General features: G+C 47.5%; 1 protein-coding gene across 2 annotated transcripts; it reads right to left on the bottom strand.

Moving 5' to 3' along the window:
* Positions 1–3,164: 3,164 nt before the first annotated feature.
* On the bottom strand, positions 3,165–25,151 carry GPRC5A (G protein-coupled receptor class C group 5 member A). Of its 2 annotated transcripts, XM_041735339.1 has the most exons (5): positions 24,796–25,151; positions 24,517–24,626; positions 9,278–10,206; positions 7,173–7,231; positions 3,165–6,843 (listed from the first exon to the last, which is right to left on the bottom strand). In XM_041735339.1, the coding sequence occupies exons 3-5, from the start codon at positions 10,197–10,199 to the stop codon at positions 6,751–6,753; spliced, it is 1,074 nt and encodes a 357-aa protein (XP_041591273.1). In that variant the 5' UTR covers positions 10,200–10,206; positions 24,517–24,626; positions 24,796–25,151; the 3' UTR covers positions 3,165–6,750. The 2 variants fall into 2 exon arrangements, with proteins under 2 accessions (XP_041591273.1, XP_041591274.1); XM_041735340.1 differs by having other exon boundaries at positions 24,517–25,151.
* Positions 25,152–25,594: the final 443 nt, after the last annotated feature.

The raw sequence follows: 25,594 nt of genomic DNA, 5'->3' as shown, positions 1-25,594 counted from the left end.
TAACCGATCCCTATGCTTTCCTTCTAGCTCAGCCTTGTGTTCCTCCCTCTCTCTCTGCTACATAAATACAGTCAGATGCTCCCTGTAACCTGCTTCCTGGTTCCCAAGTGTTCACAGAGTTCATGGGCTTATGACTCAGATAACTAACCACATGTTACACAAGCATGACCCACAAACCTTTTTGATTTTTTTTTAAACCTTTTTGATTTTGCTCAGCAACACAAACCATGAGTTTCTTTCTTATGCAATGAATCACCCTCAAAGAGCAACATGGACCTGTTTTGTTGTTGGTGGGGGGGTTTTTTGTACTTAAAAAATGGTAGCTTTTGTGCAAAGAACTCAATCGGGCAATGTATGAGGCATTGACCGCATGTATCTCAGGCATGAGGGGGCACACTGGCTTCCATTAAGTTCAAGTATCTTTGCAAAGGATTCTATAGTGATCATCACAGCACAATAAAGTGTTATTAACTACAGCATACAAGGTTTTCGCATGGCATCTTCCAGCCCCAAGCAAGGCTATGAGGAATTGTTTTGTAAAATAAAACTGCCAGCCAGGGGACAGACTATGATAACCCAAAATAACACACAAATGGGTAAGGGTGTGTCCAAACAATGAAAAGCATTTTCATTTTCACCTGAGGGCTAAGGGAGTGTTTGGGGTTGCATATGTGGCAGATGAAAACTGTATAGTAAAACTGATAACCCCTCCATGGTTCTTAGAATCCAATCCCGGGAACGACACCACAGCAAGTAAAAGTCCAGAACCTCATAAGTTCCAAGACTCCTTGGAGCTTATCCATCCCGGCCTGCTCCTACACAGGGTTCCCCACATCGCCCTCAGCAGAGCATCACTCAGCTTGAACACCACTCGCAGGAGATAACCCACCACTTTGTGGGAAGGTCTTCTGGGATCTGCCCCTGCTGAAGTTTCTAACCACTGAGCAACCTCTTTTATGCTGTTATCATTAAAGACAGCTGAGAGACAGCATGGGGTTACACGTAGGCAATCCTGAGGCAGCCCCCAGTGGCTTTGACCCTCCAGCCCTATCACTTGGTAGCTGTGTCATCTTAGGGCTTCCGTTTCTGTAGGTATTAGGCAAAAGGGAGAGTATGGTCATAATAACTCCTAAGGTTTTTATAAGTATCAAATGATAATACACAAATAGAGCCCTTCAAACAGAAGCTGGCACAGAGTAAGCATACAAATATTCTTGGTGATGATACTGTGCCCTGCAAAGTCTTGCCCTCTCCAGATGAAACAGCTCCATTTCATCACCCCTGCTGTAGATCATATAATTCTAGAAATAGCTCCCCTGTTAGAAGCTCCTTCTTCACAGTGAGAGGCATGGAAATGGATTTAATATTCCAATGTGGTGTAATGCACCCCTGATTCGGTGGGAATGGCACTGCCCTGACCCAAGCTTCACAATTTTATCAGTGTGGCCTCCGTTTGCACTGGCTCTTTGCCTACTGAACTGCATCATGGGTGGGTGTCAGTCTCATAGATAAACTACCAGCTCTTTTTCATGAAAACTACTGTCAAACTGAGCCTCTCCCAACAATATTTGTGTAATTTATTTGGGGGGTTATGAATACATCTTATGTCTATTCAAGTAAACTCTTGGTGTGGGATCTTGATTCCAGTCCTTTGCAATACATCTGCATTCTCGCTTTATTATTCCGTCCTTCCTAGTGTGTCATGTGCAAAACTTGACAAATATGCTTTCTTTTTATCCAAGTGGTTGATTAAAGTGTTACCCAAACATAGCCAAAGACAGAGCCCTGTGGAAAACCGCTAAAGACCTCCATCTCTAAATGATCAGATCTTTTGGAATGTTTGACTTGGGACTCCACCTAACTTTATTACCATTACCCTTTCTCCATCTTGTTCATAAAGATATCATGCCAAAATCAATATATACTTTCTCTATTTCAATTTCTTGTGGGTAAAAAACAGTTGATCTAGAATTATTCCTTCTTAGAGAGAGAGGTAGTAGTTGTACATAATCACAGGGCACGGTGCTAGCCGCTACCACCAAGCCCCAGAGCTCAGGGCATAGCTACTGGACTTGTCAAAGTTTTTTTTTAATTGGGGCGATAAGAATCCAGCAGGATTAATAGATCATAATATGGAAGGGAGGGATCCCTGAGTGGTTCAGTGGTTTGGCGCCTGCCTTTGGCCCAGGGCGTGATCCTGGAGTCCCGGGATCGAGTCCCGCGTTGGGCTCCCAGCATGGAGCTTGCTTCTCCCTCTGCCTCTCTCTCTCTCTATCATGAATAAATAAATAAATCTTTAAAAAAATTAATATGGAAGGGAGCCTGAACTAGAAGTGGCTGGGGCCAGACATTTTGGTGTTGCACAGGTGGTAACCAAATTCCATTAAAGTTTCACCTTCTTTTCTGTTGAAGATCATGTTTGGATCTGGTGCTTGAGCCCCAAGGCTCAGGCGGTGACAATAGAAGGGTTACTCGCAAAGATTTTTCAAGGATTGCTCCCTGAAATCTGCCCTCAGGAACTACACAGGGAAGGAGAGATGCTGAGGGTTGTGGCAAAGCCCCCTGAGGGGAGCAATGACTCCATCCAACAAAGGAGAATGGGAGGTGCTGGGTATGGGTTTGGACTTGATGTGGGACTCAGGGAAGTTAAAGGATTATCACGCTGGCAGGGAAAATGAAGAACTCCCCCCCCACACACACACACACCCTTTTTTTTGAGAGAGAGAACAGGTGAGCAGGGAAAGGGCAGAGGAAGAGGGAGAAAGAGAGAATCCCAAGCAGGTTCCCATGCCCAATGTGGAGCTGTCACAGGGCTTGATCCCACAACCCCTCGATCATGACCCGAGCCCAAATCAAGAGTCCAATGCTTCGCTCACTGAGCCACCCAGGTGCCCCTTTTTTAACTTTATTATTATTATTATTTAGAATTCTGCCTTGTCTTACAATTCCTCCTTTGACAGTCTACTTTTCCAAGAGGAAAATGTTCATTCAGCTTGGGGCTCGTGGTAATGTGACCTGGGGTTAACCAGAATATGCCCATCTTCACCCCATCCTTCTCTCCACAGATTACATGCAGGAGGGAGAGAAGATGACTAGAGAGGAAATCAGGGGAAGAAAAGGCATTTGGGAGAGGGAAAAGGAAAATGAAAGGAGAGCTTAAAGTATAGAGTGACCATGGTCATTTTATTTGATTCTTGACTCCAACACCCACTTTGGGGAAAAAAGGTTTAAAACTGACCACATAGGTATTGGCAGTAGACAGAACCAGAAATTTGACCCCAGTTGTATTAACTCCATTAAGCCTGAGTTCTTTCCTCTGCAAAACAAAGGCCATGAGGCACCAACCAGAAGTTCTGTGACCTTCTCAAATGCCAACATTTTGGGCACTGGATTGTTCCATTCTGAAGGATCAAGTAAGTTCTAGGAATCTAGGAGTTGCAGAACTGAGGGTAGGGCACTTTGATACCCTACCACACAGACCCATCTGCATACTTGGTACATCCTGAAACCAAGGGGGACTATAAAACATCATCTGCCCGGATGGAAGGGATTCCAGAATATGACCACAGGTTGGACCACAGAACGTGCAAAGGCCCACAGTGTACAACCTAGAAGCTGACTGCCCAGATCTTGGATCTGGAGAAAGTTGGCACTGGAGAAAGATGTTTCTAACGCCTCCACCTCCACTTCTGAAATAATTCCATGTTTCAGATGGGGGCTGGAACGGTGGCAAATCTGCAAACCCTGATAGCAACAGAAGGAAGCAGACCAGGAAGGAAAAAGATCAGCTGGGCACAGTTCAGTTCTCAGCAATAATGACAAGTCTAGAAATGAAGGAAGGAAACCCAGAATGCATGGGCAGGGGGAGGGGCTGGGGGTGTATTTTACTGCTGCATTTCCAGGGCCAGGCTGTACTCTTTGTTTTGGCACACTTTTCCTGCCAGAAAGCCAATGTTCTCACCACATAAATACCCGTCGACATTAATAACAACAGCATTGGAGACCGTTGTCTGTAAAGATGCCAGATTGCCTGCAAATAGGCTGCAAATACCTGGGAGACTTTCACGAAAAACAAGACACCAGGCAATGAAAGTCTGGCAGAGGAGATGGGGCTTCTGACGATGGTGGGAGGGAGCACACGAACAGCCCTAGCATGCAGGCTTTTTCAAATGCGACGCTTTTGCCTTGAACCCATGGAACGCCTGCAGGTCTGACTCGGTGCCCTTTACCAAAAAGCAGCTTTAAGAGGTTTGCTTTGCAAAGGCTGGGCTCCTTGGGGGTGATCGCTGAGGTTTTACTGCCATCAAGTGGAAGCATGGAGTATGGCATCTGCCAAGCAGCCCCAGCCTGAAGTGGAAGGCAGAGTGGAAGGAGACACAGCCTATTTCCCACCAGACAATGAAAGATGAGGGGAAGGTTGTTGAGCTTCATTTCATTATCACCCATTTAGTTCAAAGGAGATGCCATTTTGGTTCCCAGCCATCAATCAACTGGCATCACTCAAGGACCAGGCTGGGCTAAATTTGCACATTCTATTTCAGCCCAGTGAAAATGGAGATCTATGGGAAATCTCCAAAACCCTCTTCTCCAATATCAGATCATCAGGTGCCAAAACTTCCAGTCCCTGCGATGTCCCTATTCTAACAGAAGAGTTTAATTATGTCCTGAACACATAAGACCTGAAGACAGGTGGCAGCTGTGGGGGTGACAAGGCTGTTCGAATGGGAAGAAGCATTTATCTACCTCCTGGCAAGATAAAGAATTCAGTGAGGGAATGATCTCCTTGTCCAAACCCTATACTTCTTAGAAGAGAATCCAGCAATGGGTGCCACTTCCATGTTCTCTCCTGTTTTCAAAGAGGTTAGCAGGAAGACTGCAGTCATGGGAATACAAAGGCCTGGCAGATCCTCTTCCCTAACAAGAAAGAAGATCCAGGGTATTCTGTGGCTTTACCTTTAGAAAACTCAGCCCCCTTTGCTTGGTCAGTGGGCTAAAGACCAGAGGAGGAAAGAAAAGAGGGAAGGGAATATTTATTTCTTGATTTACCTACACTGTGACAGATGATATACATGAAATTATATTGTGTTCCCCTCACAACAACCTCACTGGCCTCTTAAGAAAGACTATAATGGTCTAAAAGGATCCAAATCATGATTTGTAATTTCTGTTTACAATACAAAACTAGACCAATGTTGGTGCAAAGCCACGTGAAAAACAACCAAATCTTTGTGGAACGGAAATTCAGGGTCTCATTCAGTTCACCTCTGGCCTCACCTCAATCTTCTTCCCACACCAGGTTTTCCTTTTGATGAAAAGTAGAGTGTCTTAGGAGGTAACTCCCTAACTCAGCAACAAATTTTTAAATGTCATTTGGTTTCTGTACCTGGGGATTCTAACCCCCTTCACCAAAGAGTGTTTCCTATTGCCCTGCCCCGCGAGCTGTTTCTGGAATTAAGTAAATAATAATTGTTAGGTACTAGGTCTTTCCCAAGGGATATTATGAACCAATTCTGTCAAATAGGGATCTGAATGTATTCCCTCCTACAATTAAACCTCCTGAGAATTGTGAAGCCGGCTTTGAGGTCTCCTCCCCGGCCTACTTGGCCTGCCACACTCCATTCCAAAATTGCCACTCCTCTCTGCCATCCTGTAGCAAAACATCAGTCTGTGGCCCTTCTTGGCTCCCCCCGGCCCCCTTGCCACTCATCTCAGCAACTGGAGAAAACACACGTGTTTTAGACAAAAGGAAGAGAAGGAGAAACTCATGGAAGTGCACCCCCAGTGGAACTGAACATTGTCTTCAGCTCCATGTGAAGACAAGAGCCCACCATCTCTCCTTCGGGCCCAGTGCCCTCCCCTCATCCTGCCACTGCCACAGTGAAAGCTTGCCAGCACATCTTTATTGTGTCTCCAAGTGAGGTGTGGTGAATAACTTATTACAGAAGGAACACTCCCCATTTGTAGACAATGCCCACTTACAGAATGCTGGTGGTGAACATGGTGTGAAGCTATTTACGGGAGCTGAGGAGCAAGGGGATGACAGAAGAATCAGTGCCAGGAATTTAGGGCAAGAACAGTGCACAAATGTCTCCTGGCAGAGGGAAATCGGGCTTGTCCCTGCTAGGGAAATATAGAAGAGGAATTTCTGGTAACGCATAAGGGGGTGCATATTTCTGGAGATGGGCAGCAAGTTTGGGAATGGTGACCTGTGAATTGGTGCTGGGGAGCCTCAGGGGCTCTGTGCTAGCACCACGTGTGGGTGACCTTTGGCCTCTCCTACCCAGACAAGATGCGTGGGTGCCAGTAAGTTGGCTTCCAGTGTAGATATTGGCAAGGACAGGCCTTTGCTGTTTTTGCTCAGATCTGCAGATCTGCTCTGGGCCAAGCGATCCTCACAAAACCAGCCTTGAGTCAGAAGAGCTAGCTCCTGAAATGAACTGAGTCAGTAAGGGGTCCGATGACCAGAGCTTTAGTCACTTGTGGAATGACTGGGCATAGTAATGGGCACACCCTGAGTTGCCTGAGACTCCCTCCCATTTAAAAGAAGTATCCTAAGTACGGGACAAAGGAAAAACACTAGAGTGCTAGGACCTGGAGTCTTGTTAGCCCCCAACAACTCCAGAAGGGAAGGCAAGTTCTTTCCAAAAGGTTCTGTACAGTTTCCTTGGGCGACTTGGGATTCAGCCCAGATCCCTTTGAACTCCCCGTTGGTGGGCTGACTTGCTGTGCTCGTCCTGCTCTTCAGAACAGCTAACTGCCGTCTTTCCTTCCTTCATAGTCATTGTAAGGGCTAGTCCGAGTCTGGGCCCGTGGAATGGAGAAATCCCTTTGGGCGGTTCGATTCTGAAAAGGAAGCCACCATATTGTTAAACCCACTCCAATTCCCAATTCCCAGGTATTTCAACAGAGCTCCAATCTGGAGCAGGAATCTCCATCTTCCTCCACTCTCTTCCCTCTCCCATCTCTTCCCGTGAAGCGCTGCTCCCTTTGCCCTGCACTCCAGTCTCCTGTGCTGACCCAGGAGGCAGATCACAGGAAAGGAGATATGGCGTCCTTTCAAGGTGGCCATCTAGGGGCCTTCAGAATGGCTACATCCTGTTCCCAAAGGACAAGCATTCCTTGCTAGCAGAGCTAACACTGCTGATGAAAAAGGAGAAAAAAACAAAATTTACCTGCAGCTGAAAATGGGTGGAATAAGGAGCATAGAGTGTACCACTTAGCTCTTCAAGACCTGAAAGAGAGGGAAAGGAGAGGTTCCAGCATTAGGGCTCCACCCCACTTCGTGCTCCTGCCTGTTCTCACCCCAATTCAGTCAATTATCAAAGTGTGACATCTATCTGTCTCTTCGGTAGACCAGAAGTTTCCTGTAGGGAGAGACTGTCCCAAGCCCAGGGCCAGGCACAAAGTAAGCACGGTATTGGATGAATAAATGAATAACTACCAACATAGGATCACTAGGGAAGGACCTTCCAGAAAACTTCACTGGTGGCACAACTCATCCCAGAACCACTTCTAAAGCACATTTGAAACCAGGTTTTTCAGGTATGGATCTGGCCAGAAGGTGTCGCCTAGAGCGAATCTCACTGAGGATTTACCTACTTCCTTAACTGCCCACCAGGAAAGAAAAAAAAAAAAAAAAAAACTTTCTTTTTTTCTTTTTACTTTCTTTGGGAGGGGGCAAAACTTATGAGCAACAGTTTTCTGTGTATTTGAGGGAAATTCGAGGGATTTAAACTCTGGAACAGAAAAGCAAATCCATACAATCATCATGGATACTATACAAAGCAATCCATCGATTTCCCACCAAATGTACCTGTTCAGTTTACTCCACACACACCTCAGGTACTTTCTCTATGTAAGGTACTGTGGAGAAGCTGAGGATTAACCAGAATGATTCCTGGCCTGAGGCTGACACTGGGGAACGAGGGATATATGACAGCTATACAAATAGCAATGGAATGAGACATCCTCTGATAAGAGCGTTTCAAAGTTTTACAGCTTGCAGGCAAAGTGCATGAGAGACTAGGGATTGCATGACTCTAGAAGAGGGCAAGGGCAGGCAGAAGGACATGTCTGGAGCCTGGACACACAGGCGGGGAAAGGTAGTGGCTGGTTACTTTGGACTGAGAGCACAGTTTCCATGGTTGTTGGGTCCTGACCATGAAAAGCCTCCCTATGTAAATACGGTGGATACTGAGGAGCCAGCAAGGTATGTGAACAGGAAATTGTGGTAGTCGAAGAGGTATTTTAGGGAGAGGAAGGTGACAGTGGTCCATAAAATGAATGCAAAGAAAGAAGAAAGGGAAGAATAGTAGTTAGGGAATGAGTCCTAACAGAGTCCAAGAGTATGGGGACAGGCTGAAGCCCTGAGAGTGGATGGGAGTGGACAGGTGCTAAAGTATCCCCTCCAGCCATCCCTGCTTCCCTTCAGGCTTCCAAGTGTCCAGAAGAGGGACCACAGCCACTGTGAAAAGCACCAGGAGGCTTTGCACCTCGGTTTTCAAGGGCAGAGAAAATTGTTAACTAAAGCTAAGAACCTCACCTTGGAGGTCCCTCCCTCCTGTCCCAGACCTGTCCTCTCCCTTGATTAGCCCCAGAGACCAATGAATAGATTCCTTTGGGCAAGAACAGTCTCTAGCTATCAGTTTAGCCTCTTTTTGGTTATGAGAACAACATAATACCTGGTTATTCACAACTTTAGGCAAGAGCAAAATCATTTGATTCTTTTATGTCAGGTACCATCTCTTCCCTCTCATGGGGCCAGAGACATGCAGTAAGATGTGGCTCTTCGGGATAAATCAGAATCCTCAGTAACTTTATGGAGATACCTGCTGATTTATGATGAAAGGGCTTTCTCCCTTCTCTGTGACCACTGCAAGAAATCATGGCTTGCTTTCTATATTCAAATCTACAAAGGGCTCCACATTTCTGGAAGGAACACTTAGTTATCTGTTATAAAGAACATAATCTCACCTACTTGTCTCTGGAGATATTTTTAGTCATTCCTTTGCCATTCCTTTGCCCTATCTTATTTTGGCTTGAGAAACCCACAAGGTATTGTGTAGAAAGTACTAGATTAAGACTCCAGAGGCTGGTTTCTACTTCTACTAGAACTCTAGTTAGCTGGATGATTTTAAGTAACATCTGAGCCTGGGGGACCTTATCTATTCTATCAGAGGTATGACTTGGATCATCTTGAGTGCTCCTCAGAGTTATAATATCCTATGATTCTCCCCCATCTTTCTACAAGGGATTCCCACCCAGCCATCCTCTGTACCTTGAGTGATTTCCTCTTGAGAGTAGGCTCTGTTCTCCACACCATAGCTCTGCTTCATGAGTTGAGGTTTACAAAATGTGTCCTCCACAGGGTAATCCATGGGGTTCCGTTGCTTTGTGAGCAGCTGAAACTCAGGTGCAGCATAAGCCAACAGGAAAACCCAGCCATTGGCAACCAAGGCTGAGCTGAGGACAGTATCATCCCACTCAGGGCCAAAGGTAGAAATCAGGAGCAAGGTGATCCATGTCACCCAGATGCCAATGGAGAGGAGCATGGTGAGGAAGATGTGGGTGCCATGTCTCTTCCAGCCAATGAAAGATCCACAGAAGATGAAGCAGGACATGAGGAAGGTCAGTGCCATCAAGGAGAGGACATAGATGAGCAACATGACAAAATCTTCATTCCGCCGAGGGGCAGAAAGCTCGGAAAAGATGGCAACATTGGTCCTATTCATGGTGAGGATAATGTACTCTGCAGCAATGATGTCCTGCACCAAGCTAAGGCCCACGGCCAGGCTCAGCATCACCATCAAGGATAGGGGCTTCCTTCCACGCACCAGCTTTGTCAGATTGAAAGCATGAGCCAGGAGGCAGGAGAAGCAGAGGGAGAAGAGGACGCCAAAGAGGAAGAAGCGGGTGGGCCCTGTGCTGCCATCAAGTTGGATGATGAAAGCGAAGGTAAGGCCAAAGATCCCCAGAACACCCAGGAGGAAGAGAAACTGGGTCGGGAGCACTTTTCGCCTGTTGGAGTCTTGCACCTTGCAGATGAGGATCAGAAGAGCAAACATGAAGGCCATCGAGGTCACAGCCCCAACTGCAGCCACTGCTTCTAGGACGATGCCCCAAATTTTAGTGGTATCACAAAGTCTGTGGTACCTGGCATCCAGGTTTGAGCGGCAACCACTAGGGGATGTTGTGGCCATTCTGGTCCTGCATAAAAGCAAGTTGTGGGGAGGAAGAGGTGAATCTCCTAACAAATTCAGCCACAGGACACCCAAAAAGATTAGAAAAAAATCTTTGTATGTTTGGCCAGGATGTTGCCCCTAAACTTGCTACTTAGATAAAGCTACTAATTTTTCTCCACCTTTTGTGGCAAATTCTAAAGGAAAAAACCAAATCTTCCCACAATTAAGTTATAAATATGTACCCTGATGCCAGAGGACTCAGTGCTCTGTTGAAGGGTTCCAGGGTTTCATTTTAAAAAACAATTTGCCAGGGTTCCTGATATTTTTGCCTAGTATTTTGTCAGAATTCATGAGCATGGAAATCTCTAAGTTTAAACTTTAATCATAATTTATCAGTCTGAAGGTTTTTTCCACCTTTGCCTGTTTCAGACATTTGTAAGTATCCCATTCTTTTTTTTTTTTAAGGTTCTATTTATTTATTTGAGAGAGAGAGCACATGTGCAAAAGTGGGGGAGGGGTGCAGAGGGAGAGGGAGAAGCAGATTCCCCACTGAGTATGGAACCCAACGCAGGGCTTGACCCCAGGGTCCTGGGATCATGGCCAGCCAAAGGCAGACACTTAACGGACTGAGCCACCCAGGCACCCCTGTAAGCACCTCATTCTTTCATGCATAAGAGGAGTTATCTATTTAAACTATAGATTTCTCTATGGAAGGCCACACATCCACTTTGCCACCCCCGGATCTTCTTCTTAGCTCTGCTGTCACATGTTAGAAGGATTTTTTCCCTCCTTAAGGTTTGTAAGGCTGGCTCTACTCTTATTCCAAAAAGTGATGGAGTCTTCTCTGTCATAACAAGTTCTTTATTAATTATCTGTTAGGAGAAAAGTCCTAGAGTATGCACCAAAAAATAGTGAATAAAGCAACTCCAGGAGGTAAAAAATATTAGCCCTATATTACAAATGAGAAAACTGAGGCAGAGACAAGTTAAGTTACTTGCCCAACATCATACATTGAGGAAATGGCAGAAGCAGAATTTGAACATAAGTCATCTGGCTCTAGGATCCATGTTCTCTCATACTACAGGTACCACCTCTCGAGTAAGTTCTAGTTGGCCTTAAATGCAATCTGAGGTGTTCTCATTCTCTCTCTCTCTCTCATGTCCTTCCCTTTTCTACCTCATTAGATGCCTCATTAACCAGCTCTGTTTATGGTCTTGATTCCACTTAGTTCAGGCCCACACAGGCTGGGAGCTCCCAGGTGACAGATGATCCACAAAGCAGGTAATCTGTTCACCCACTCAAGGACAATCAGACTTGACTGGCTGGGGACACATGGGTGGCTCAGTGGCTGAATGTCTGCCTTTGGCTCAGGTCATGATACCAGGGTCCTGGGATTGAGTCCCACATCAGGGAGCCTGCTTCTCCCTCTGCCTATCTCTGCCTCTTTCTCTGTGTCTCTCATAAATAAACAAAATCTTTAAAAAATATAAAAATAAAGAATTAACTGGCTGGGAGCAGCCTGGGTGGCTCAGTTGAATAAGTGTGACTCTTGATTTCGGCTCAGCTGGTGATCTCGGGGGTCGTGAGATACAGCCCCATGTTGGGCTTCACACTCAACTGGGAATCTGCTTGTTCTTCTCCCTCCCACTCTGCACTCCCCCACCCCCACCCCCACCATTGTAGCTGGCAGGTGTGCATGCACCTTCTCTCTCTCCCTCTCTCAAATAATTAAGTAAATAAAATATTTTTTAAAAAAAGAATTGACTAGCTATACCCCCTATATATCTCTCATTGATTTCCCAGATCTGCTTCCTTCTCCACTCCCACTAACTTCATGTCAATTTTAAACCTAGCTAATGTTCAAACCTCATGAAATCTAATTCCTAAGAATTCAGGGCATGGTGGGAAGATAAATTGGGAAATTGGAAGAGAGAAGGAGTTTATACATCTTAAAATATATGGGTCTCAAAGTCCAAAGTCAATGCCAGGTAAGACATTGAATATTCAAAAGTGCTAAGGTTTTAACAGTTTGTCAACAAACTATAATTTTTTCCTGGATTACCTGGCTAGTTTATCTGGTTTATCAGTTTCTATGACACCATTCTTTTGGTTTTGTTAAATGCTATTTGTGCATGAATGGGTTTGGGGGGCACAGCGCTTTAGACTTTAGATTTTCTTTTCCTGATAGGATTGCTCACTCAACAGTGAAAAGTTCTGAACTGACTAGAAGAGAAATGCAGTCAGGACAAGGAATAGAGGACAGTGTTGGAGGAAGGAAAGGCTCACTGAGTACCCCTCCACAGAAAATCACCAGTGAAAGACCTCGGCCCCTCAAAGCCAAGTAGGGAGAGATCGTGCAGAAAGGAACTGGAAAGAAGGAGAGTCGCTAGGACTGGGAAGCAGGAAAAGATACAAAACATTCATTGCATCCTGCCTCTTTCTTTATTAGCAGAGAAAACAGCTCAGAATGTCTTCACCACATGCCCATAAATGCTCATAGACAAGATTTCTCTGGCCCTTCACAGCTCTATGAGATGCTGTGATCAACCCTAGGGAAAAAGAACACCCGTTTCTCTTTTTTCCATTTTATGTCTTCAAAATCCAACTACAAGTCAGAGAACAACACAATAGGATATGGAACCAGCCACTGCTCACTAACTGTCCAGGGCAAAGGAGCACCTTCCTCAATGCAGACAGAATTCAAACATCTGCTTCCCTTAAAGATACAAAATCTGAGGGCACCTGGGTGGCACAGTCAGTTAAGCGTCTGATTCTTGATTTCGGCTCAGGTCACAATCTCAGGGTTGTGGGATCCAGCCCAGACCCACTGGGCTCCATGCTCAACCAAGACTCAGCTTGAAAGATTCTCTCCCTCTGCCCCTCATCCCACCTTCCTCTCAAATAAATAAATAAATAAACCTTTAAAAAAAAAAAAAAAAGATACAGAATCTCCATTTCAGTTCAATGAGGTAGTCATCGCCCTAGCATTGTTTAATTTTCATGGTAAGTAGGGAAAAAAATTATATATATGTGTATATATATGCAATATAAAACACATAATTACATAAATGAATATTATGTATGTGTTGGAATATTATAGGTATGTTAGAATACAATAACTTAATATAAATAACAAATAATTGATAGCTTCAATCTATCTTCCTAACTTTCTTTTTTTAAGATTTTATTTATTCATTCATGAGAGACACACAGAGAGAGGCAGAGACACAGGCAGAGGGAGAAGCAGGCTCCCTGCAGGGAACCCGATGCAGGGCTCGATCCCAGGACCCCGGGATCGTGACCTGAGCCAAAGGCAGATCTTCAAGCACTGAGCCACCCTAGTGCCCCTCTTCCTAATTTTTTAATGAAATTTGGCTCCCCAAGCTTAACTTTTTATTGTATAGTCATTCATTCAACCAATATTTTCCGAGCACCACTATGTGCCCATCACTAAATAGTGGTAAAGGGGAAAACCGGCAAATGCCCTAGCATAGAAGGGACAGACAGACAGACATAATCTGCCACTACTTCCACGGCCTTCCCAAGTCCTTTCGTCAGCAGGGGTCTGTCACGGGGGTCTCTACTGCATGGAAATAACACCACAGTCATCCCTACCACATTTACAGAGCAAAGATGGAAATACCTCTTCAGGGCAGCAAAGAGTGAAATATGGGAGGAAGAGGGCGGGCAAGGCCTGAGACACACGTGCCCAAAGTCTGGTTTGCCTCGCCTCTGAACGTGCTCTGTGGTGATGAGGGAAAGGGAGGTGCAGACCTTGTCAGTGCGGGTGCTGGGAGGAAGGGAGAGGAAGAAGGGCCCCCTCCCTTGAATGCAAGCACAGTGCGTACAAGGGAAGGGAGGGACCCAGGCTGGGCACAACTCCTCCCTGCTCACCTTCGCCTCTCCCCCTCACCCCCTCCCATCAGTCATAAGGGCGGTGTCTAGCTGGAAAGGTATTTCTCCCTCCCCTGCCGCCCGCCTGCGGCTCCTTCCCCACCCTCTAGGTAGTGCTGTCCCTTGCCAACTGGTCATGAGCATCACGGGGAATTATATGAACTTTGGGCCTGATGACTCTATCTTGACGGAGACTGATGAGGTGTTTGCCTATAGGAGAGTCGGGGTGCCGGTCAGAGGAAGAGTGAGGCAGAAACCTCCCATCCCCCAACCTGGACCTCCAGGCCCATCTGTTCTGGTGGCAGGTGTGCAGGAGGCGGGTGTGTCTCGAGGCCTCCTGGCATCTGCAAACCAGGCCACAGGTGTACAGAGGTGGGGGAAACCAATTTCCCTCAATTTCAATTCCACCTCCCACCCCAATCACGCACAGAAGATGGAGAAGCAGACTCTGAAGTCCCTTTATTTTTTTTTAATTTTTATTTATTTATGATAGTCATACACAGAGAGAGAGAGAGAGAGAGAGAGAGAGGCAGAGACACAGGCAGAGGGAGAAGCAGGCTCCATGCACTGGGAGCCCGACGTGGGATTCGATCCCAGGTCTCCAGGATCGTGCCCTGGGCCAAAGGCAGGCGCTAAACCGCTGCGCCACCCAGGGATCCCTCTGAAGTCCCTTTAAAACACTATTTGGGGGGGGGGCCTGGGTGGTTCAGTCAGTTGGACATCTGCCTTCAGCTGATCTCAGGGTCCTGGTATCAAGCTCCAAGTAGGGTTCCCTGCTCAGCAAGCAGCCTGCTTCTCCCTCTGCCCCTCTCCCTGTGCTCCTGCTTGCTCACTCTCTCTCTCTCTCTCTCTCTCTCTCTCAAATTAATACATAAAATACATTTTTAAAAAACACTGTTTTTAGGGCAGCCCCGGTGGCTTAGCGGTTTAGTGCCACCTTCAGCCCGGGACCTGATCCTGGAGACCAGGGGCCTGCTTCTCCCTCTGCCTGTCTCTCTCTCAATCTCTGTCTCTCTAATAAATAAATTAAAAAATCTTAAAAAAAAAAAAAAAAAACACTGTTTTTAAAGAAATGTTGACATTTTCAAGCATACAAAGCCCAAGGGCTCATCATTTGGTTTCGGAAATTACCAATCTATGGCCAATTTTGCTTCCTCTCCATCCCCATCCCACTCACTAGACTGTTTTTAAACAAACACCAGGCAGCCTATCATTTTATGCACAAATACTTCAGTGTGTATCTCGAAAAGATAAAACTCCATTTTAACCTAACTACATTTCAAAAGTTAAGAATAGGGATCCCTGGGTGGCGCAGCAGTTTAGCACCTGCCTTTGGCCCAAGGCGCAATCCTGGAGACCCGGGATCGAATCCCACATCGGGCTCCCGATGCATGGAGCCTGCTTCTCCCTCTGCCTGTGTCTCTGCCTCTCTCTCTCTCTCTCTCTCTATCATAAATAAATAAATTTAAAAAAAAAAGAAAAAAAAAACAAAAGTCTTTAAAAAAAAAAAAAAAAAAGTTAAGAATAACCCTGTCATATCAAATACCCACCTGGGGTTCACATTTCCCAATTCTCTCACAAATGTCTATTTTAACATGTTTCTTAGTAAATACACTTTTATCTAAGTGACTAATTTTTCTGGAATCCTCCTTACTTCATCTCTGCTAGCCTTCCTCCAACCTCTTCCCCCAGCATGACACCCAGTGTGTAACAGGTCCAAATGTCCTCTAACTACTTTGAATTTGGTCAGAGGAAAATAAGACTCATCGGACTCATTAACAAGCAGCTCTGTACAGAGAAGGCCCTGTGTCACCCAGATGAGGAAAAGAGAGAGGGAAACTGGCTCGGGAAAAAGGCAGGGTTCTGGGAAGCAAAAAAGGGCTAATATAAACTGCCAGGAGTTACAGAAACAGCCTTTGGAGAAGAATGTAAGGGCTGGAGCTAGAAAGAAAAAATGGAACGCGACCAGGGATTATTTGGCCATCGTTTGTAACCAAAGTCAAGGACACAGAGATTTAGGGTCCTGCCAAGAGAGGACTAGCTCCCTCAAAGACCAAGTGGGAGCTGAAAGAAGCAATTTACTGTTGGACTGCTCTGATGGGGAGAATCTCCCCACTAACTCATCCTCAACATCCACCAGCTGTGCTTTAATGGGCTCTGCCCTCTGAACCCTCACCACCTCCTTATACTATAGCTCCTATCATCACTATCTTGCCTCCAACTGGAGCGATGGAAGCACAAGTCAGACCCCTCACCAAAGTCCCACCACTAGGAGATGGCAGGGCCAGGATCCAAATCAGAATTCCAACTCCAAAGTTACACTGCGGAGCCCTCTGTCTGGTAAAAACTTTAAAGCTGGGAGTGGAGCACCTGGTGGTTCAGTGGTTGAGCATCTGCCTATGGCTCAGGGTGTGATCCCAGGGTGCTGGGATCGAGTCCTGCATCGGGTTCCCCATGGGGAGCCTGCTTCTCCCTCTGCCTATGTCTCTGCCCCTTCTCTGTGTGTCTCTCATGAATAAATAAGTAAAATCTTTAAATAAATAAATAAATAAGCCAGGAGGGACCTGCCATCATGGGGCCGGGGGGGTGGGGAGGTGACTGCATCAGCACTCAGGCTTTGAGCATGAACAAAATTCACTGAGGCACAAAGCCTGTCCTTGTGAGTTGCTCCAGCTGTTGGAACTGTGTGTAGCCTCAGATTCCTCCCCGGGAACAAAAGGACTGTCCCCCCAGCCTGGCTGCTGGAAGAAGCCCTCCACTGCAGGAGGCAGGCCAGGAAAGGAGGTCTTGAAAGCAGATGAGAGCAGGGCAGGGGGCATCACAGGTGTCTCACTACTTGTAAGCCTGAGGCAGAGGCTCAAAAAGCCAACTTCAGATCAACCTCTGAGTTGGGAAATGGTCTGAGAAATCCGTACCCCACATTTCTGGCCCCAAAGTTCATGTCCTGGGGATTCCATCTCTTCAGGATCTCAAACATTCTACTTCCCCCAGCCCTAAGGCCAGCCACCCCACTCAGACCACTTCAGATGACCCTCCTCGCTCTCCAGACTTATCCTCCCTGAGACCCTCCATTTACCATCAGGGAGAGCCGTAATCCTGCCCAAAGGTATAAGGCTCTACATCCCCGGCCCCTGCCCTCCTCTGGCGCTTCCCACCCAGCACTCTTCACACAGCCCTGCAGTGCCTACTGGTAAGTCTGTGTCTTCCTCTGGGTTTGAAGGCAGGGACTGAGTCGCTGAATGTTTCTCCCCGGTCTCTACACTAGCACCTGACACGTGGTAAAAGCCTAACCAGGATGGATGAGTGTGCACAGGGATAGAAGCAGAATCTGGTGGGAGAGGAGGGGCCGCTCATGAGTTGGGGGGGGTGGAGTGGGGTGTCCCTGGCTTCCTCACTAGCTTCCTGTTTGCTGTCCTGAGTTCTAACTTCCCTTTCTGGGGCACCTGGGTAGTTCAGTGGTTGAGCATCTGCCTTCAGCTCAGGGCTTGATCTCTGGGTCCTGGGATCAAGTTCCACATCAGGCTCCCTGCAGGGAACCTGCATCTCCCTCTGCCTGTGTCTCTGCCTCTCCTTGTGTGTGTGTCTCTCATGAATAAATAAATAAAATCTTAAAAAATGATAATAATAATAACCTCCCTTTCTCCCCATCCTCCGCCTCCTGTGGGCTGACTAAAACATACTGTAGGGCCAATGCTAGGGGGTTTGGGCCATGTCTGGAACCATGGTCCTAACTAAATGACTCCGGGGGTCTCCCAGGAGAGCATGAATCCTGAGATTTCCCAGGAAGCAGAGAGAGATTTGCTAGAATCTGTCCTCTGTTGCCAGCCAATTCCTTGATGACTAAACCCTGCACTTTGGAAGAACACGGTACAGTTTTAGCATGTGTAGCCTCTGACCTGAGGCATGAGGACAGAACTTTTCATTAGTCATAAGGGTGAGACACCCCCCTCCTTCACTTACCACAGCTGCTAACTAAGCTAGCCACCCACTGTCCAGTCACCCAACAACAGCGACAACCAAGACCTTGAAGTCACCTGGCACCGTCCTAAACCCTTCTGAAATAAGTCAAGGCATGAAAAAGAAAAGTTACAACGGAAAAGGACGCATTGTTGGTAAATTGAATTTAAATATAATTTTGAAAAAGAAAAAGAAAACGGCGAAATGAAAGGCAGAAAGGTAAGAGAAGAACAAGAGGAGGAGGTGACAGGGAAGAGGAAAGGTAGGGAGAGGAAGGGGGTGAGGCAGGAGTCGCTGTCTGGGCTCAAGTCCAAGCCCTGTCTTTACCCCAACCCTTTGGGAAGAAGCGGTTTCTGCTGCGTCAGGTGTGGACACTCTCCTGGAACCTCCCTCCTCTCCTCTGTAAGATGAGGGTGGGGTGCTAAACTAGATGGTGGGAGCCCACTTTCATCCCTCTAGGAAGCTCCCATTAGGCAACTGCCCAGGTCGCCTGGGGCTCAGTTGGTTAAGCATCTGCTTTGGGCTCAGGTCATGATCCTGGGGTCCTGGGATCGAGCTCCTATGGGCTCCCTGCTTTGCGGGGAGCCTACTTCTCCCTTGCCCTCTGCCGCTCCCCTGGCTTGTGTGCACGCGCTCTCTCTCAGATAAATAAAATCTTTTTTTTTTTTTTTTATAAAGGCAGTTGCCAAATCTTTCTCTCTCCCCCTTCATTCTTCTTCCTGCCCCACCTCCCGTCATTAAAAGAACATGTCCTGCCAACTCCCAACCAAACCCCAAAACAGGGCTGGAGGTGACTAAGGGTCTGAGTGCAGGCCAAGGAGAGGGCCACCAAGCAAACACACACCTGCGAGACCAGGCCACCAGGTAGTGGAGTAACACTGACCCTAGACCTAGACTTGCTCTTGACGACCTGGGGCACTGACCAGTACAAGCACAAATGCCAAAATGAGTCAATGCACAAATGCCACTGATGAGTCCTCCAGCATCCCCGAGACTCCTCTCTTTTCCCTGGGGGTGGAGGGGTTGGGAGTGGTGGGGAGGCTGAAGCCCAGACCTGGAAAGTTGCCCAAGCTGACTGGACGTGCTGTACCCCCTCCCTGCCCCATTCCACCCTGCCCTGCCCTGCCCAAGAGTATCTGAGCACGAATAACCTGGGGCCTGGAGCCTTGCCAAAGCCAATCTTATCTTCCTCCTATGAGACATATCTCATTCTGTCATCTGAAAATGAAGAGGACAATACTTACCTGTTAGCACTGCCTGAGGGATAATACCAAATAACTTGTGATTGTTGACGCTGAGTCTTCACGTACCCCAGCTGGGCAAATGTGTGATTTTCTAACATTTTAGTCTTCTCTCTCCTCTTAAACTGCTCCCTTCAATATATTATAATAGTCACAATATAAAGTATGAAGAAAAATAGTGAGGACTAGTGCCACATCCTGAGTTCCCTGGAACCAGGCACAATGCTGACTGTTCACGTGTTTATAGCTTTTCTCTCATTTACACATTTTTACATCTGTTATCCATCTCATTTACTATTCCTACAACCCATTTTACAGGTGAGAAGACTGACTCTTAGCAGTTACATGTCCAGTGGTGCCTGAGCAGCCCAGTGGGTTAAGCATGGGACTCTTGGTTTTAGTTCCAGTTATGATCTCAGGGTGGTGGGATGGAGCCCTAGCCCCACATCAGGCTCTGAGTCTGCTCATTTATGAACTCTGAAGCTTTTCTCCCTGATTCCAGCCTCTCTCTACTTAAACCAACTCTGAGAAGTTCTCTAGTGAGCGATCCTACACTCAATCAACAAACATTTAAGTACCTACTTTGTGTCAGGTACTGTGTTAAGTGTATGAGTCACATAGATCCAAAGTATGGCTTCTGTCCCTGCCAGGACCAATAGGGTCACACTGACATACAAATAAGGGCTTATGGGGTCTGCAGGGATTGCCAAGGGCACATGGGAAACAGCAAGTCATTCTACCTAATGGGTCTTTAAAAAAAAAAATGCTATAAAGATCAAGGAGGTGAGGCATGAAAGATGTGCAATGAACACGGAGAGATTTTTAGGAAGGCAGAAGAGACAGGGCTTGGGGAAAAAAGGGGTCCAGGTTAATTCTCAGATTTCTGGCTTAGGCAACAGAATGGAACTTAGAAAAACAGGCTGGTGAGGACCGATGCCAAACGTAGCCGTGCTGAATCTGAGATGAATATGGGACCTGCAACTGGCAGCATCCAGAAAGGACAAGCATGAGGTCCTCCAGAGAGTTTACTCTGGGCTACACGCTGTTTCACTTAATTCCCACAACAAACCCAATTATTATGCCCCTTTTCTTGCAGTTGAAGCACAGAGAAACTAAATAACTTGACCAAGATCTCATGGTGCTTAGAAGCCAGGCTCCAGGAATACCCCAGTGGCTCAGTGGTTGAGCATCTGCCTTTGGCTCACAGAGTGATCCTGGGGTCCTGGGATCTAGTCTGCATCAGGCTCCCTACGGGGAGCCTGCTTCTCCCTCTGCCTAGGTCTCTGCCTCTCTCTCTCTCTCTCTCTGTGTCTCTCGTGGTTAAATACATACAATCTTTAAAAATAAAAATAAAGAAAAAATAAAGAAAAATGATCAGGGGTTGGGAATGAATGAATAATAGTAATAATAAGCCCGAGTGGTTTCCCAGAAACCAAGGAGCAATTTCAAAAAAGAAGAAGAAGAAGAAGAAGAAGCAGCAGCAGTCAATAGAGTCAAATGGTATGAAGAAGGGAAACAAGGAAGGGAAGAGATCTTTGGATTAACATGTTAGCTCCTTTTTATTTGTTATAACAGATTCAGTCCCCATTTGAGCTTCATGGCTTTTCTCCAACTGGTCCTCCCACCCATCCCCTCCTGCCTTCCTCACTCCTCTCTTTCTTCCTCACTCTTTCTCACTCCATGCAAGGCAAGCCAATCTCCCAAGGGTATTTCTATCCAGGAGGGAACTGGGATTCATCTAAGGCTTTGTGATAGTCATGCTCTTTGCCTCAGCAAGTTTACTGTCCTTCCAGCCAGAAAGACCCTTCCCCTCCTAGACACAATCCATTTACCTCATCACTTCGAAACTGAGCCCAAAACTTACCTGTATCTTAAGGTTTTGAAAAATTATTAGTCCTGTCTCATTCTAAATTTGTGTGTCTCTTCATTATTTCTTAGCACTCAAGTTTTTCCATCTATAGGTTTTATATTATACATTAATATCAATGCTGACTCAACCATCAGATAACAAGCTTCTAGGACTCCTGAGTCGCTCAGCGGTTGAACGCCTCCCTTCAGCTCAGGGTATGATCCTGGAGTCTCAGGATCAAGTCCCACATCAGGCTCCCTGCATGGAGCCTGCTTCTCCTTCTGCTTATGTCTCTGCCTCTCTCTCTCTCTGTGTGTCTCTCATGAACTAATAAATAAAATCTTTTAAAAAAGAAAAAGATAAGAAGCTTCTTAAAGAAACAGCAAATTTTCTATTTGTTGGTATCCTCCTCACTAGGTGTTCCGCACAGTGAGTGGTTGCCAAGCAAATGTTTTGGACTCAGGCTGACCACTGAATATTTACTCAAAGCAAGTTATTTATTAGTAAGTGTGAGTAATGGGGAGGACGAATTTTTGAAGATGAATATGCACTAATGCTTATCCTCATTTTTTTTTTAATCTAGGCTGAATTCTAAGACAAGGGTGGAGTCCCACAGGAATTTCTCTGGCCTTGATGAAGGATTAGTTATAAATGGAAAGTGTCTATAGGGAAATCTCCAGGATCCCCTGTTCTGAGGAGTCATCCTAATTCTGATGACATAAAAGTGATTATGGCAACAGCTTATGAATAACATCACTGAATTGAGTTTCTTTGTAGCAACTGAGAGAATATGAATCATTGAACCGCTTTAGGGAGATCTAAACAAATATAACTATAGAATTTATCCCTGATTTTTCACTTTCAGGTACCCCTGGGGGCATTACAAACCATCTTCCTCCATTCTAAACAAAGCATATGAACTTCAGATTATTGTAAAATAGATTGCTGGAATATAAAATACAATCCTGGAAATCTTTTATAAAAAAAAAAAAAAACAAAAGAAAATAAGATTTTGAGTGAAACTTCCAAATCTTTTAGGCCTCGGGTTTTAAGAAAGAAAATGTCCAGAAAATAGGTGGATAAAGTCCTCTACTGGTATACCAGCTCCCAACTCGCAAAAGAACCTTCTTTTAAATATTTTATTTTTAAAAATATTTTAATATATAAAGGGAACATATTCATGCTCAGTCCAACAAGTCCAAAGCTAAATTTATCATCTTTCCTCATAAGCCTGTGTTTCTAAGCCCTGAGAATAGCACAACCAACCACTTAGCACCCTAGCATATCTAAAGATAAAATATAGACTACTAATGTGGGAAAAGATGGAGAGGGCAGATCATGTGGCCAAAATCTATTTGGCAATAGCAGGCAACAGTTATTACAATAAATATAAATGGTAACTTTTTCATTTTTAAAAAAGATTAAACTCTATATACCCATAAGAACAAGATTCAGAAACATTGAAAGTTGGGGTACCTGGGTGGCTCCATCTCTTAAGCCTCTGTCTCTTGATTTTGGTTCAGGTCAAGATCTCAGAGTTGTGAGATCAGCCCCCTGTCAGGCTCTGCCAAGGGTGTGGAGTCTGCTTAAGATTCTCTCTCTCTCTAGGGATGCCAGGGTGGCTTGGTGGTTGAGCTTCTGGCTCAGATCATGATCCCAGGGTCCTGGGATTGAGTCCAGCATCAGGCTCTTCATGGGGAGCCTGCTTCTCCCTCTTCCTGTGTCTCTGCCTCTGTGTGTGGGTCTCTCATGAATCAATACATAAAATCTTAAAAAAAAAAAAAAAAAAGATTCTCTCTTCCTCTCCCCACACTCTAAAAATAAAAACAAAATGTTGAAAGCAAATGAAAAAATTTAAATAAATGCAAAAATAAGTAGTAACAGATAGTGTTTACTTAGCAGGTATTATGTATCAAGTACAAAATTAAATAGCTTGCTGAAGGGGGACACCTGGGCAGCTCAGCAGCTGAGTGTCTGTCTGTCTGCCTTCAGCTCAGGGTGTGATCCTGGAGACCCAGGATCAAGTCCCACGTAGGGCTCCCTGAATGGAGCCTGCTTCTCCCTCTGCCTGTGTCTCTGCCTCTCTCTCTCTGTGTGTCTCTCATGAATAAATAAATAGAATCTTTAAAAGAAAAAAAAAAGACCCCTCAGGAGAAACTCAAGGCCCAAACCCTGGCTGCCTCAGAGCTACAGGTCAGGTCTGGCAGAGCCTGGATGAGGAGTCAGTCTTCTGACTCAAAACTGAGAGCACTTCCCAGTAATGTTCTGCTGCTTTCGATCTGCCCTCTGAACACACCTCTCACCATACCCTCAGAGGAGCCTTTCTGTTTCTTCCCAAGTAACGCCTCTGCTGAGGCTTCCTTTCCATCATTCCCTCCCTCTCCTAGAAATAGCCAGCACACAGACCTGGAGGGTGGAATTCAGACCCCCATTCTCACCCGTCCCATGGATCCCAGCCCATGGTATCTGAAGTGGTTCAAGTATTCTCTTTCAGGACTGAGCCCAAACTCATGATGAGATGAGCACTGGTGGGTTATACCTTATGTTGGCAAACTGAATTTTAAATAAATTTTAAATTAAAAAAGAAAAGAAACGAGCCAAAAGTGGTGGCTGATTCAACTGAACCCTTCAAACAGATGTGGCCTCTGAGGAGAAAATCTGCCTGGAGGGGCACCTGGGTGGCTCAGGGGTTGAAAATCTGCCTTTGGCTCAGGTGGTGATCCCAGGGTCCTGGGACTGAGTCCTGCATCAGGGAGCCTGCAGGGAGCCTGCTTCTCCCTCTGCCTCTCTCTCTCTCTCTCTCTCTCTCTCTCTCTCTCTCTCTCTCTGTGACTCCCATGAATGAATAAATAAATAAAATCTAAAAAAGAAAAGAAAAGAACAGAAAATCAACCTAGAAAGAGGTCAGGAACAGAAAGTCCTTCAAAATTCCCTGATCCCGAGCAGGCTTCCCCTATCACTAACCCTTCCTTCCCAGTGGATGTTGAAGGGAGCTTCTCCAACAGCCTTGAGGCCACACCTGGGGCCCATCTAGTTGCTGCCCAGAGGTGGGCTGCTACTGGATATTCAACTTCCATCCCAACCCCCCCCCCCCCCCCCCCAAGGTTCCTGAGCAACTCCACGGACAGCCAGGGAGGGAATGCTGTGGAGCCGACAGCCTGACCCTCCCATCGAGACAGGGGGGGCTTCTACAATCTACTTTCCAAAATGCAGAAAGAAGCCTGTGCTTTGTGGAACGACAAAATAGATCAGAACTTCTCTGTACCTGGGTGAAGTAGCAATTAGCACCATCTCCCTCCTCCTACCTCCCCCACCGCCGAGTCCCAAACCTCTCCACCCCCGACCCCTTCCTCCGTCTTCTCCCCTCCCCTAGGGTGATCCCCAGCCTGCTCACCTGCCAGCCAGGGCTCCCCGGGCCAAGCCTGGTACGACGTGTCCGACGTGTCCGAGCACAGACGACTGCTCCGGCCTTCGAGCCGTCTGTCTGCCTCTTATCTTGGGAAGCTGGGGGGGGGGGCGTGGGGAGGAATCTGAGTTAGGCGGGGAGCCCCGCTGCCAGCCAGCCGCGGCCCACCGAGGAGTTCTCTCCTCCCGCCTCCCACCCCACCCAGCGCCGCCCTCCGCGCAGGATTTGAATCCGGAGGCGGGTTCCCCCGGCTGCGCGCCGGCTCACCCCCGAGCCCGGCCGAGGCGCGCGCCCGAGCTCCCCGCGCGTCGGCGGCGGCCCGGGAGGCTGCAGGTGCCCGGCGGTTATACGGGCAGCGCCGCCGGGGCAGGGCCGGGGCAGGGCCGGGGCAGGGCCGGGGCAGGGCCGGGGCAGGGCCGGGGCAGGGCCGGGCGGGGGGCGGGGGCGAGCCGGGGCACACGGGGCGGGAGCGGGGCGCGCCGAGCGCTCTTAGGAAAATAAGGTCCCGGTGCCAGGGAATGAACCGAAAGCCTCCTGACGTCAGCGGCACAGTCACCCTCCCGATGGGGGCGCCGGGGGGAGCCGCCTCGGCCCCGTCTGGAACCTCCGACCGCACGGGGCGCGCGCGCCGTCCCGAGGCCCCGGAGACGCGCTGCAGGGGCCCCCCCGCCCCCCCCGCCCCGGGCCGCACCCGCGCGCCAGCCCGCGCTCCCGCGCTCCCGCCCGCGCGCCCTCGGCCGCGCCTCCGTGTCCCCCGCGTCCCGTGCGCGGAGCCGAGCAGAGCCGAGCCCCCGGCGCCCCCCGCTGCGGGCGGACCCCGACGCTGCCCCCTGCCCCCTGGCCTCGGCCTCGGCCTCGCCGTCACGCCCACCCGCCGGGGCACGAGGCGACGCCGGGTGCGGGCGAGGAGGCGCCCAAGCCAGGCGGGAACCGAAGAAGATCCCCCGGGGTGCAGGGGGCTCCGCGCCCCACTCGTCGGGACAGTCCGCCGAGCTGCCCCGGGTGGAGGCCTCGTGGCCTCTCCGCGTCCCTAAACTGCCTCCGACAGCCTTGACGGTGCAGGGTG

This window comes from Vulpes lagopus, chromosome 21 (assembly GCF_018345385.1).
Source record: "Vulpes lagopus strain Blue_001 chromosome 21, ASM1834538v1, whole genome shotgun sequence".
NCBI classification, from domain to species: Eukaryota; Metazoa; Chordata; class Mammalia; order Carnivora; family Canidae; genus Vulpes; species Vulpes lagopus.
This window is presented reverse-complemented; position numbering and strand designations above follow the sequence as displayed.

What these genes read in the sequence shown, in the direction of transcription:
- GPRC5A (XM_041735340.1), bottom strand. Translation starts at nt 10,199, where the DNA reads ATGGCCACAACATCCCCTAGTGGTTGCCGCTCAAACCTGGATGCCAGG. An exon ending in TCAAGAGGAAATCACTCAAG is followed by an intron (nt 7,232 to 9,277) that starts GTACAGAGGATG and finishes CCTCTCTTTCAG; the next exon opens with GTCTTGAAGAGCTAAGTGGT. An exon ending in CCACCCATTTTCAGCTGCAG is followed by an intron (nt 6,844 to 7,172) that starts GTAAATTTTGTT and finishes CTTCCTTTTCAG; the next exon opens with AATCGAACCGCCCAAAGGGA.